Raw genomic sequence first — 14,996 nt, forward strand, 5'->3', positions numbered from 1 at the left:
TTGGGTAATATTAATTTTCTTTTATAGAAAGAGTGCTACATCAGCTTTATAAATATTGATCTTATTTTAAATATTAATAATATATAAAATAAAATTGCGAAGGATTTGTATAGTACTCAGTATAAAAATGTAATAAATTTTAAAGTAAGAATAATCTAATGAAAATTATTATTTTCTCTAATAAGTGTAATTCTATTGAGAAGCTACGCAATGAGTTTTTATTAAGATAATTTGATAAATTATATAATTTATCCCGCATCTAAATTTTAAAGACATGCCTCTATTTTACAGCAGTCGGCAGAATTTAGTACCTAATTGAGCGATAATTTTAGAAAAAAAAAAATCTAATAAAATTGAATGAGAAGCTGCTTTTTTTTTTTTATAGGTTCTCCTTTGGTTTTGATTCTTGGGTAGGAAGAAGTAGGGACGCCAACGGGTCAGATTCGGGGCGGATTTTTAAAAATCCGAACCCGAACCCGAAATCTGAATACAAATCTGAATCCGGCGATTTTAAAAATTCATATCCAAATCCGAATCCGACCAAAAATTCGAACCCGAACCCGAACCCAAAATAATTATTTCTCTTTTCAATATTTCAAAATATATTACTATTCATATCTAAAATTATATTCATTTAGTATCAAACAAATTTATTTTATTTGAATTCAAATTCGAATAAAATTTTTAAATATCCGTATCCATTCACATTCCTAGCCAGAAAGCAGGTGAGACCGTGAGAGGCAGAAAAAGAAGGATGGATGCTGAAGACTAGAATAGCCATGGGCCCATTTCCTTTGTTTGTTTATGTCTGCTTCTAACCACTTCTCCCCATTCACTTTCCCAGAATGCCCCTCAAGCAACCTTCTCGCATTGGCTCGTACTCGAATCCGTTTAGCTCCTTTTGATTTTAAAAGTCGCCTCCATTGACCAAGGTCAATGGATGTTTGTTTTTTTTTTTTTTTTTCGCTTTATTTATTTTATTTATAAATAAATTTAACTGAAAATATAAATTAATTAGAATTCGAATTTGGATCTCGGATACCAACCACCAAATTTTTTGTCATTTGCTCTAGGAACGATCGGTGTCTGTTAATACTTTTCATTACACGCAATTGTACGAAGATTATCCTGAGTTGGTACTTTTTGTAATTCACTTGTAACTTTTAATTTACTAATTTTTAAAACTTTATCAAGTAGTTTGTATGCACGATTGTATTGTCCTAATTGCTTGTATTGTATATAATTTTATAAAACTTTAAAACGCAAAGAAATACATTTTAACTCTTCAAAAATATTTGTTCGGCTTTTCAAAGTTGGCTTCTCAAAAATGATAAAGTTTACTCTTCTGAAATCTCAATTTTGTTTTTGTAACCTATAGTTAATGCAAATTCAGCCAATAAGAAAAATAGATTTTATTATTTTAAATTTTTAAAGTTAAATATAAAATCGAATGTTTTTGAACGATATGTCCGTGATCATTCCTTTCCTTATAAGACCTTGAAACCACTTCGGTTTCATATTAGGATAGACTTATTGCACTCAACCAAAGTTCCACGGATTGTATGTTTCACCAGTTTACAATAATATTTCAAAAATCTTCGTATATTTCACATTTGAAATGACAAATTTATTGAGAACTAACCATATCATTTGAATTGGGAGTTTTTTAGGAACTTGCATATTATTGTTTATGAACTAATCATGATTTTTATTAAAAATGAAAATGACATAACCTCCTGACCTATGCTATTGTAATATTGCTTAGGTAATAGAAACTAATCAATCTCACCTTTCAGATGCGCATTATCAGATGAATAAAATACATGAAATTTTCAGCACTAGAGGTTTGTAATTGCTGCAGTTGGAACGGCAGAGAATTCGCTCTTCTGAGAACCGCGGCATGAAACCAAGAGAAACAAGTACTATCAATTTTTATGCAATGTTGATGTATTAGTATAGATAACATAAAAGAGTTTAATTAATTTATTAAGATAAAACTTCAAATACTATTCTTGTAGTTTCGTGCTTTCTCATTTTAATACCTTATAGTTTAAAGTGTATCACTTTAATATTCTGTGATTTTATTTTTCTCTTTTCGTCAGCATTTTCGTAAACTTTTCGTTAAATCATATAGAAAAAATTTCAAATACCCCACCTATGGTTTATGAAATATTCACTATAGTACCTTGTGGTTTATCGAATTTTCACTTTAACATTCTATAGTTTTAACTTTCCCACTAATGTAACGAAAAAAATTAACGGACGGAATAATAAAAAAATAAAATAAAACCGATACATCTTAAATCACAGGGCACCGAAATGAGAAAACATAAAATTACAGAAATAGCATTTGAGGTTTTTTTTCTATTAATTTATTAATTGATAACTCTTTGTGTGTGAATGGTAGTTTAAAATAAAAAGCTCTTACCTGAAACATGGAGACAAAAATGTCTAGGACTTGTGTCCCCAAACTATTAGTTTGGAAATGATGTGGATGGGCGCTGCCTGGCCCATCTGACGGTCACCCTTCTCTCTTTCTCTACTGCTTCTGCTGTTCTCTCTCTCTCTCTCTTTCTCTAAAAACATGGGGCACCATTTCTCTTTTTTCCTTTCCATGGGCGCCTGTCGGATTGGACACGTGGTGCCCATCCGCATCGTCTCCAAACTAGATAGTTTGGGGATGATGCCCGCCGAATTTTTGTCCAAAAAACATGGAGATGACTTCTTGAACCCAAATAGCAGGCCGAAGCCAGTCATAAACTCACACAATGAGCCTCACAATAAATAAAATCTAATTTTCAAATAGCCCCTTTAACTTGAGTTTGTTTCTGACACTCTTGAACTTTTATTTTTCAGTATTAAGTTTTCCTAATTAGTTAGGTTGCGAATTTCCATAAATTTGATGACTCTATTAGCTACTTGTAAAATTGATTGAAATGTAGTATGTTAACTGTTTTGTTTAGTTTCTAAAATATAAATCGGTTACAAATTGAGGGGACCATTTTGGGATGGGCGAGCTTCTCTATACATTTTAGTTAACATATATATATTAATGGAAGTGTCCTCATTAATAATCCAAAATCCTACTTACCTCAGCATATTAATCCAACCAAGCAACAAAAAACATACATAATCCAAAGTCAGAGAAAGCAACTTAAAACACTTATTAATTAAGCACACACAATGAATGAAAAATAAAAGCCAATTCAATTAACAGTAGTACTTATTCCTAAGCCAAAAGCTAATAATAACTCAGTCCACCCGGTGGTGCAACGGAGTATTTCTCCTTCCCACCAATGGCTCCGTCGCCGGAGATGGCGGCGGTCGCCGACCAGCTGGTGGACGCCGCGAGGATGCAGTTCGGGCCGTCTCCGCTGCCGTACGCCGATGCCGCCCGCTGGATGATCCGCCACCACCTCCTCTCCCTCTCCGACATCTTCCCCGCCTTCCGCGCCGCCCTCTCCCCCTTCGTCCACAACGACGGCCGCTCCGCTGTCCTCCTCCACGTCCACGGCCCCATCCCCACGTATATCCCGATCTCCGTGTGGCTTGTCGAGGCTTATCCTTACGTCCCCCCCTTAGTTTACCTCTCCCCGCCCTCCGGGACCGCCGTCGCTGATAAACATCCTTTCGTCGACCCCTCCGGCACCGTGTTCAGCCACTACAATCTCTCATGGACGTTCCCGAGCTCCAACCTCGTCGACTTGGTCCGAGACCTCTCCGTTCTCTTCGCGGTGCACCCTCCGTTGGTCGCGTCCTACGACCTGAAGGACGACGTCGTAGCAAAGATCCTCCGCGACCTCGATGCGGGGAAAGCCGACACCGAGCGGCTTTTAACGACGCAGACCGAGATGAGGCGACGGCACGAAGTGTTAGAATGTTTGATAAAACAGATGATAGGTGAGGTTGAGGAGGCGGAGGAGCAGCTGCAGACGGCGGCGACGAACGTCGACGTGATGGAGAGCTGGGTGAGGGAGAGCAGGAGGAAGAACGACGTGTTAAACGGAGAGGTCGATGCGGATGACGTGTTTGGGGCGTGCGATGAGCCGTCGCAGCGGCTCATGGAGAGCACGGCGGCCGACATGGCGGCGGAGGACGCGATGTACGCGCTGGACTGCGCGCTGAGGGAGCGGCGCGTGCCGGTGGACGGGTACCTGAGGAGCGTCAGGGAGCTGGCGAGGGAGCAGTTCTTCTTCCGGTTCGCGTCGCGGAGGGTTTGCGAGGCGAGAGAGGTGGAGAGGCCGGGTGTTGGAAGCGCTCGGCCGGCCGTAGTGGCGAAATAGTAAATTTATGGGATGGTTGCGTGGAGAGGGCAATCAGCTGTTTTGCAAGTGGTAACAGAATCAACAGTTAAATATTTCAGACCAATAAATATTTCAATTTTAAATTTATATCCTGCCGGTTAGTTTTTATTTTTATTTTTGAAGTCTCAGATGACTCTCTGAGCAGTGGATGGATGAGCTAAAAAGAGACCAATGCGAAGTGCTACCACATTAACAACATTTAATAACAACAATGTGAGAACCCTCAAGTATTACTCTCTAACACAATTATACAAGCTGTATCACTGCACAAAACTTGTCTAATTAGACAAACGTTTAAGCCTTCTGCTGGGAAATAAACATCGTCAAACAAAATTCCGATAACGTCAAAACAACAATTTAGGCTAATTTGCTCCAGCAATAATAAAAATTGTTTGTTTTACAAACATCAATATCCCGGGTGTGATGCTTCTCAGAGGATTGTAAACCCATGCTCTCACAAGTCCATTATAGATAAACAACAGAAACGCAGGAAAGAAAAAAAAAACTGCGAGATGTAAACCGAGCCAAGATACCAAGATCCAACAAGACATCAGCACTATCTTTTTCCCTCAAGAGATTCATTTCAATCATAAACTCTTGATCTCCAGTTCCAAAATGGCAAAGAAAAGCAAAAGAAAAAAAATATATATCAAAAGTGCCGTGACTAAGGGCTTAACAACCATTCTTAACTTAACAAAAACAAGAACGAACCCACTGGAATGGATGAACCGTTGGCGAAAAATAATGCCGAAAAGTTACTCCACAACCACACAATCTCCCTTTCAAGCCTCGAAGACAACGCTTTTGCTTTACGACTCAATCTTCTAAGTAAAACCTCGCCAAAGAAAAACAAAAATGCAACAGTATCATGCGAATAATGCAGTAAATCTTCCGGGAAAATCCCATACCCCTCACTGTATCATGGATCCTCGTTTTTACACCTATCCGTTGAGGGTGGGAAGGAACAACAAACAAAAGTGTATGAGAACAGCCTCGGAAGGACCAACAAACAAAAGTGTATGAGAACAGCCTCCAACTCCACTGCTAACTAGAAAAAGAAAACAATACAGTTAGTCACTAGTTAATATTGATATGCAGTGGTAGGAAGATGAAACTTGAAAGAAATACACCTATTCATTCTTCAAAGGGACGGCATGATGTACATGGTAAGTTGAAAAAAGAAAAAGAAAGAAAACTTGCCATAGGTTCTATCTAGTTATATAACAAGAACATTAATGCAAGTTTTCAATGTTTTGACGTGCGGTGCAGTGTCACATGCAGTAAGTAAACCAAAAAGAGCTCATAAACATAAGATATTTGTCTATAAAATAACCATCTAACTACATATTTCGAGCATCCGTTACGAATGAAACAATGTGAGGAACAACAAGATTGTATCTTTCTTCTTCATTCATTTTCAAACATATACATATAGAAAGAATTGTAACAGAAGAAGTTTATAGATCCTTGATAAGCATGCAAGTGCAATCTTCCAGAAACCCACTAGAAATAAACTTTTACAACAAATCAACTTTTAAGCATGCCATGTTCTAAACAAATTGCAGTGCTTCTTTTGCATCCTCTCATTTGACCAGGACAGAGAATCTGTGCAAGTTGAGGGGTATCTCATCTTTTGCAAGCCTACAATGTACCCATGACCTTATAAGTAAAATCATCTTTTCATTTACTTGATTTTAGATCTCAAACCATGTAAATTTTCAAGATGAATCAAATCATCTACATAGAAGTGAAAATTAAGTGAATGTCCACTGTTATCAAGTAATGCATGTTATCACTTTCAAGACAAAAAATATTACTGTTCTTGTCTATCCTTCTGCACTGAAGCAACAGACTGACATAAAACTACAAAACTCAACCTCACCCCCCCCCCCTCTTCTTCTTCTTCTTCTTCTTCTTCTTCCAATGGAGCAGATTAATAGCCGAAGCCCAAAATTTCTGAGAAAGACAACCACAGTATGCGGGAATTAAGATACACTGCAGGTGCATGTGCACATGCAACACATAATCAGGTACCCAATACGCATTAACATTACTAAAGAGGATACTAACATGACAGAAGAAGGATCATGTTGCAGTGTCGGATGTGCTAATTCAACAAACAAATATAACAACTATGATACATCAAAGAACAACAAACAAAATATATTTCTGTTTTTCTATGTGTTTAGGAAGCAAATCATCTACATATAATGCCTAACTTGTTTATATCTACCTATACAGTGGTACCAATAGGAAAATCAGTAAATTCCTAATTCCTATATGACCTCACTGCAAAGTTTGTACATCAGGCCAATTTGGAGACGTTACAGTACTGTATGGGAGTATTCTGGTGCACATATCACATTTCGATATGTTAGTGGTTTTTGCCTTCAATTTAATTAACAATCTTGTACAAATAGAATCAAAACAATACTCAGTTCCTATATTACCAGCAACCCCACATTATCTAGGTTCAAATTGCAACTGGTTCAGGGGGGCGAAAAAAGAGATATGACTCCCAGGCAACTGACTGATATTTAAAGATGCACAGCAGATCTCTTATGGATGCAAATGTAGAAGAGATGTTCGCTCCAACAGTAACATGTAGAAAATTCATCTTAAAGTCTAAGGAAAATTACCAGAAAAGCTAAATGTTGTGATCAAGTGAAGTCAATCCAAACTAATTACTATGACCAGGTTGTTTCCGTTGTTTTATCATACACACCATAATTTACAACCACACTATGATAAATGTTCATAAGCAATTTAGCAACATCAAATGATAATATATACTTTTATAAAAAAAAGTGATAATATAAACTACATGGAAATTGAATGTTGTTAAAGTTAACAGGAAGAAGATGTTACAACTCCAAGCATTGTCAAATCCTTCAAGGGAGATAACTATAGCTATAAATTTTAAACTTGAATGTTTCACCAAAAGCTATGTGAAGTAATATCTAAAGAGATAAGGCTAACTAAAATGTAGTCCCTAAAGGTTGGCCTTGATTTCAATTGTCCTCATAGTGTAACAATTTAGCTGTGTGTTATGCACAACAATTAAGTCCTTTTGTAATCCACTGTCTGAAAAAAAAGCACCATGTAAGCAATATTGTTCGCATATACTTTTTTTCAAGAAAAAATCCAATAAAAAGCAAATGTTACAAGGCCTAGCGGTCCACTACAACAAAAAAAAGGAAAAAATAACAAAATATAGCATATGCCAAGATTTTGTGAATTACAAGCCCTGGGGAAAGATGTAGTTTCTAAAACAAATGTTGGCTAAAGTAAGAGCATAAAGTACCAATAGGTGATAAAATTCTATTAATTTCCTCAATGAATGAATTCCTCTAGCATGGACAATGAGAAATCCAGAGTCACAATATTTCAACATACTCTCATAGTATTTGCCATTTCAGATATACAAATTCATTTAAACTTAGATATGATAGGAACACGTAAATTGCGAGAACAATACTTTGCCTGCAATTCTATTATATCTCCGTAGGACATTAAGCAAGATAAATTAAGTTAATTAACGCATTCAGATAATAGTGAAAGATTGAATAGCCAACAAAATAATAAATTCCTAAAATAAGCAATGAAACAAGCATGGATTACCCTCAAAACAGGGAAGACCACAAGCATTCAGATATAGCTGCTTACCCTAGACAATTGTACTATTATAAGTGGCACAAAGCTGAAGAAGTGTGTTCTGATTAGCCGGGTCAACATACTTCTCAATGACAGCCGGAAATCTCCCTGGAGACTGTGCAGAAAGCCTGGCCAAAGATGTAACCAAAAAATGCTTCGGATCCCTAATTTCCTTGAGAGGATCATCCTCCCTCTTCCCAGCATAGTGTAGGCGGGCAAAAGAGACAGAATAGCCTACAGTTTCATGAATATCTAGCACATCATCTTCTACTTCTGCTCCAAACTTGTCCGATTTGGTCAGCAGAGTAATAATACCATCTAGCATTTTACCCCAAAGCTCAGCTGCTGAAGCCTCTAACAGGCTCGGAGACTCACAAATCAATCTTGTCGAAGCAACAGCCGTCAGCTTCACTTCAACTGAACCAGAAATCAGCTTCAGATTAGGAATCCAGAATTGTAGAAGGATCACAGGAAATATATTAGGTTGAACCGCATTAACAGAGTCCACAAGAACGTCTGGCCTGTGCTTGACCAAAACCAGCGACATGAAAATCACCAACGAATTCACAAACTTCACAGTTCGCCGATTCTGCAGACGAGTGAAGAGCGCAGCCCAAATGTTTTTAATGTGAGGTGTGATCATATCATAGTTAAGATTCTCAACCACCGTGTTAAGCACAAAGAAACCCAATTCTTCTGTACTCGGGACAGAGACCAGCCGGCTGAATATATCAAGGACTTGAAGCAGCCGCCCCTCGTTGTTCAGCTCATTGGGGACCTTTTGCAGGTAGGCCTGCAGCAAGCGAACTAATGCAGGAGCACTTGCCGACCTCTTCCACGAATCTGGTGAAAGAAGCACTTGGAAAAGCTGCATGTAGTTACCCGAGATAGGTGGCTTGCTCAATTCGATAAGCTGAGCGAATATCTGAAAGGCATATGGCCAGAACTCCGCAATGTCCTCAACTAAAATCTTTTGAAGAACTGGGAAAAGGCTCATCTCAAACATCGGGAGCAACGATGGGTCCTGCTCGCCAGACCGTCCAACGACGGCAGCGATCGCCTCGAACAAGTAGTGGTTAAAGGTGGGATTCTTCGGGTTCTTGCATACTTCAACCAGGACCGATGCTAGGCTTGAAACACAGCTCGCGGCAACCTCGCCGCCAAGATTAGCTACCCCAAGGACCCTCATCATGCACTTCATAATATACGGGTTTTCCTGAGATTCTGGGAACTGCAGAGCATTAAATAGGCCAGTAATTACCTGAGGGACAACAGGGTTAATATCTGAGGCGGTGTACCGTGGGGCGGTGGGGACGGCATTCGATCCGGGCACAACAGCGGGTGCTCTGTCCTTCACCAGAAGCAGCTTTTCGATGCAATTCGCAGCATAGGAGTGGACCACATTGGATTCCGAGGCGAGGAACCTTATAACACTCGGCAGCAAGGCCAGTGCTGCGCTCTTCGGGATCTTGTCCCGGAACACGGTAAAGAATTTGAGCGCCCCGGCCTTCAGCATGGGAGTTGCATTTGGGTCCGGCCCCTGCAGCTCGGGCACGATCACAGATGTGAAGAAGCTCTCCACATCGACGAGGTAGGCCGGAGCGCCGCCCGACCCGGTCTGCTTGGGGGTGAGCGTGACCGCTAGGTAAATAGCTGCGTCCTTCTCCTTCCAGTTCTCGGTAGGGTTGGCCGCAAACGAGGCCAGCATTGCCTGAATCTGTGCGGAGACGAGCGCAGTCACCTGCTCCCTGTAGTTCGACGCAATCCCTTTCAAAAGCTCGCAAGCAATCCGCCGCAAGGTGTCGACATCGCTGCCCTCGATATCACGCCGGATGTACTCGACGTAGTTCATCTCGAAGAGCTCCTCGTCCTCATCGCGGAGCCGGATGTTCGGGAAGACGATGCTGGTGCAGATCTGCTGCAGCACGTCGGGGCTCCCGAACAGCGAGTGGTGGACGCTGGTGCTGACGGTGGTCAGGAACTTGATGGCGGTGACGGTGAGGTGGTCGCGGGAGGGGGAGGCGGACGACGTCATCAGCAGTCCCCAGACGGCGGAGGCGAAGTCCTTGAGGTAGTCCTTGAACTCCTCCTCGTTCTTCTCCATGTAGAGCTGGAGGTTCTCGCAGATGGCGGCGCGGAGGGCGTCGACGGTGCCGTCGGCCTCGACGGCGGGGGGGTAGGCGGCGGTGAGGTAGGCGCGGAACTCGGTCATCCACTCGCGCATGTGGTCCTCGAAGAACTCGGGGAGCTCGATGGCGTTGAGGGAGTGGAAGATCTCGCAGCAGAGGCGCTGGGACTCGAAGAGCGGGCGGAGGGCGGCGGGGGAGGAGGGGAGGGAGGAGGAGATGAGGCGGGAGGTGCGGAGGAAGGCGTCGAGGAGGGGGGCGGCGAAGAGGTCGAGGCAGTACTTGAGGTCGAGGCGGAGGGCGGGGGTGTCGAAGGAGTGGCGGAACTTGAGGAAGAGGGAGTGGGCGGCGGAGAGGACGGCGTTGGCGCGGGGGAAGTCGGCGTCGGCGGAGGCGGCGGAGAGGGCGGAGACAAGGTTGGGGAGGAGGGAGGGCCAGCGGGCGGGGAAGTCGGCGGCGGAGGCGAGGGCGAGGGAGTCGGAGAGGAGGGGGCGGAGGCGGTCGGGGGAGTCGAGGAGGAGGGGGAGGAGGAGGGACTTGATCAGCTCCCGGTCGGGGCCGGGGAGCGGGTTGTCGGCGTCCGGGGACCAGCGGGACCGGAGGAGGTTCTTGAAGTGACGCGCGGCCGCCAGCGGGCACCTGCGGTCGCGGACGGGAGGGACGCCAGCCGCAGCAGCGCCAGCGGGAACCCCGGGGCCGACGCCGCCGCCGCCAGCGACGACTCCGCCGCCCGCCGCACCGACGCGTCCGGGGACAGGGACTGCAGGAACCACCCCGACAGCGCGTCTAGGGTTTCCGCCGGCACGTCCATTATTTCCCTCCCGCTAGGGTTTTTTTTCTCTGTCGGAACTACACTACACTACACCACAATCGGGGAAATGGCAGTGAAAGTGGACGGGAGAGAGAAGAGGAACTCTCCGACTTAGAGAACGCGAGTTTTCCCTACCGGGTAGGGTTTCCTTTCCTTCAAACGAGAGAGAGAGAGAAGGGAGAGAGAGGAGGAGGGGGGAGTGAAAGGGTTTTTTCCCACAGCTTCGAACGGTAAATAGAAAAATGAAAAAGTTGTGAAAGCTCATCTCGGGCACGGTACTGGAGTATCATTTAAAAATAATTTTTTTAAAAAAATTAAGGAACAAAGAAGGGGGGTTTTGCATATTGATGCTTTTCAAATTTTAGAGGCACATTTTTAATCAAAAAGTTTCGGTTTGATTATTAAACTTTTAGATTTTAGATATTCAATAGTTTTGCTTTTAAAAGCTTTGTGTTTTAGTCTTTGTTTTGTTTAGAAAAAATATTATTGCTTTCCAATGATGTTTTTGTATATCGTATACTGAATATATATTAATCTGAATCATTATTAAAGTATAATTTTTTTAAAAATTAAACAGTTGGACTAGACAAATGAGGTGAATGAACATTCAATATATAGATTTGTGAAACTCAAATATGTCAATGCATCGCGTACAAATAATACATTTATTCTAATAAGATAGAAAGTCAAACAAAATAATCTTGAAAATCTTTAAATTTTTTTATAGTTTTTGTTGCCTTTTTTCTTACTGCCAAACTATCTTTTTATGGTTTATCGACTTTTATCTTCTTTCTTTTGCTCCCTTGTCTCTCCCCTCAAATTCTCTCTTCTTCTCTTTCCCTCATTTTTTTTATTTTCATATTTTCCTTTGACGAGATACTATCATGCGAGAAGTCCTCTCCTCTTTCTCAATTTTTTTTAGCGCAAATGACAGTAACATACGCTGATTGACTTAATTTGAAGTGTTGAATACAATATAAATTCATCTTACTCTTTATTTTCTATAAAAAAAAATTATGATGACGCGTAAAAGATAATCATAAGGAAGAGAAAATATTTGTATCTCTTTTTCTTTGTCAGGTTCGGTTAACAATTTCAGTGGGATGCATAGAGAAACTTACCAACATGATTATAATGTTTTTAATTTTTTTCATTGACAATAGATGGTGACAGAATGTTCATGGTTACAAAGACGACCTGGATTTCAAATATGTTGCCATATGATTTGTCCACATTGGCGGGTTATGATTAAACCCGATCCACATAAGATGTGGATCATGATTTATCCTAATAAATTTAGGATAAGTATAAATTATATGTTTTTTATCGGTTAAGAAACATATCTTATAATGAATATTTATTATATGTTAATAAATATCCCAATCCTAATCCTAGTGAGATTCAGGATATTTAGGGGTTCCGTTATTCTATATATACGCCCCCATTTTCTCCCGTAGGAACGACGAAAAAAAAATACGATCTAATTCGATAATCCACAAAATCTTCCTTCTTCTCTCTCCTCTTCCTCTCTGGGATTTCCACCTATATTCCCGGGGTTTTAGAGCGTGGGTATAGGAGAGGACTCTGGTAGCCCTCTCCGATTCACATCCGTGACGTAAGGCGTACGCGTGGAAGAAGACGAGAAACGTGGGAGATCCAGAAGCATCAAGACAAGGACGATCCAAGAAGGCTTGTAAAACGAGCAACTCGATCTGATTCCAGTTTCCGGATACGTTTGCTATCCGGTTTGTAAGTTTTCGCTGCCTATTATTTCCAACAAAATAGATTTCAAATGGTCTTTATTGTCTTATTCTTATTTTTCAAGAAGGATAATTAAGTGGAATAAATATAAAATAAATAATTTATGCTGACATGAAAAAATGCGTATCTTAGATAAAAATTTGTGAACCGTAGCATATAAAATTTATTGAACATTGATCTAGCAACTGAGAAACGGAGTGTTAAGCCTCTTTGACAGTGACAACCTGTGATGAGGCTCAATTAGCAAACACCATTTCGGTCCATATTTGATATCTAATAGTTCGAGTGCGGTAATTTGAAATTTCTTTGTTTAGGGACTATGGGGGCGTTACAAACTCACCCTGTTTAGACCCTAACGTTCTCGTCGGATCCAAACCAAATCACAGACAGACAGATCAGAACCATTACCAGGCGATGTGAGATTCTAGAGGTGGCTCCCACCAAACCCATTGGTGTAGCACTTTGTCCCGCACAGCACTTAGTTCTCACACTTTCGGCTGGTATTTGCCTCTGATACCAATTACAACGACCGGATCCGCTAGCAACAATAACTCGTTGGGCCCAAACCACCGGCCCAAAATGCTTAAGCCCAGTTATTATTACTAGCGTGTAGGCCTCATATAAACTGATCGGAATCAGTATCCCATCCGATGTGAGACTATTGGGGGCGTTACATGTTGAAGTAATTAATTTAACATCAAAAATTAGAAGGTTGCCGGTCAAAATGAAAAATTTGTAAAGATTTAAAAAACTAGTGGTGTAAATTATCCTAAACAAATTTTAAAATATGGGAAAAAAATCCTTGCGTTCAAGTGCTTTTGTATGCGAATGATTGTGCAATGGTGCTATACCCTCTTTCACTCTATTTTTATTTTTCCTGTAAAAACCTGCAATTGTAAAAGATAATAAAGTGCTATCTTTTTGTAAAATGTTTATATAGTAAAATATAGTATTTTTACCATCTATACCTTCTTCATGCCAGATTTTTTTGAAAACAAATTTAGTGAATAATAAGATTGTTTCATAATTCTTTTTCCTAGAATAATAAAATGCTGCAGATGAATAATAATAATAAAAAAACACCCTTCCAAATGGTATGCACTAGGAGTGTCAACAAGCCGAACACGCATGAGTTGAGGTCGACTCGTTTTATAAATGAGCCGAACACGAATTGATTCATTAAAGTATCAAGCCGAAAAATTTAGCTCGTGTTAACACAAGCCGAACACGAGTTAGCTCATGAACAACAAATTTAAAAAATTATGAAGAATACATATAGAAAATAAATTTGTGAGATCTTATTTTTTTGGTCTTGATCTAATAGTTGAAACTTTACATATAAATAATATTTTTATAATTGAGTTAGATTTTATATTTAAATTAAGCTAAAAATTAATTAATTATTTATATATATAAATATAAAATATATGCATTCGAGCTGTTATCGATCTGATCATGATCAAATTGACCCCGACTCGTTGACATGCTAAAAAATTTAACTCATGTTTAATTCGTTTATTAAATAAAAAATTTAATATTGAACTTATTTTGAGAGAGATAGGTAGCACGCTACCCGTTTCGTTTATTTCATTTAGAAATAAATTTAACTGAAAATGTGAATCAACTAGAATTCACATTTTGAGAGAGATAGGTAGCACGCTACCCGTTTCGTTCTTTTTGTTTTCTTCCTGCCTTTCAATTTTATTTCATCCTTTTTTGCATGTTCTTTTGGAGGCCCTGGCTGCTTCCATTTTGTACGCTTAGTTTATTTTGCTTAATGAATGAAGCAGATAGCTTGCTATCTATTTTTCAAAAAAAATCAACTAGAATTCAAATTTGGATCTCGAATATCAATCATTAAATTTTTTACCACTTGCTTTAGGAACGCTCGGTAATATCGAACTTATTTTAAGCCGAACAAGTAATGGCTCCCTAGTATGCGCTATGCACGCCAAACCTACAAGGAGAAAATGACATTATACTCCCCATTCACGAGTACCTCGAAATATCTGACCCCACCTTTTTTTTATATTTTATTTTTAATTTCAAGCCTACTACCCCGAGATGACGAAAGTCGGTGACAGTTATCTACACGCGGTGCACCATGTATCTCGCAGACCGGTCTTCAATTCATCACATGTATTAATCTCAACCGTCCGATATAACACAATCCTTCACTCTGATCGAAATATGGACGGGTTAATAAATACGCGGTAAAATAATGGAGAGTAATAAAAAGTCGGTGTAAAACGTGCAAGAATGCACCGGTGCAGCCAATAATTTCTCCCTATGTGATCCGTCCCCCTTGCCTTATATCGGCGGTGTGGCGCACCTGCGCCC

The 14,996-nt window shown here is 40.4% G+C and overlaps 2 protein-coding genes across 2 annotated transcripts; one reads left to right on the forward strand and one right to left on the reverse strand.

The window, feature by feature from the left end:
- Positions 3,297–4,355, forward strand: LOC109710283 (protein ELC-like). Its single transcript, XM_020232791.1, has one exon. The coding sequence runs from the start codon at positions 3,297–3,299 to the stop codon at positions 4,281–4,283; it is 987 nt and encodes a 328-aa protein (XP_020088380.1). The 3' UTR covers positions 4,284–4,355.
- LOC109710405 (exportin-2) lies at positions 4,649–11,142 on the reverse strand. Its single transcript, XM_020232945.1, is given in 3 exon segments — positions 4,649–5,352; positions 7,971–10,733; positions 10,736–11,142. Coding segments are annotated over 2 exon segments (2,922 nt in total). The 5' UTR covers positions 10,896–11,142; the 3' UTR covers positions 4,649–5,352; position 7,971.

The sequence above is a fragment of the Ananas comosus genome, linkage group 5, assembly GCF_001540865.1.
Source record: "Ananas comosus cultivar F153 linkage group 5, ASM154086v1, whole genome shotgun sequence".
Lineage (NCBI taxonomy): Eukaryota > Viridiplantae > Streptophyta > Magnoliopsida > Poales > Bromeliaceae > Ananas > Ananas comosus.

Coding starts and splice junctions, on each gene's coding strand:
- LOC109710283 (XM_020232791.1), top strand. CDS start 3,297: ATGGCTCCGTCGCCGGAGATGGCGGCGGTCGCCGACCAGCTGGTGGAC.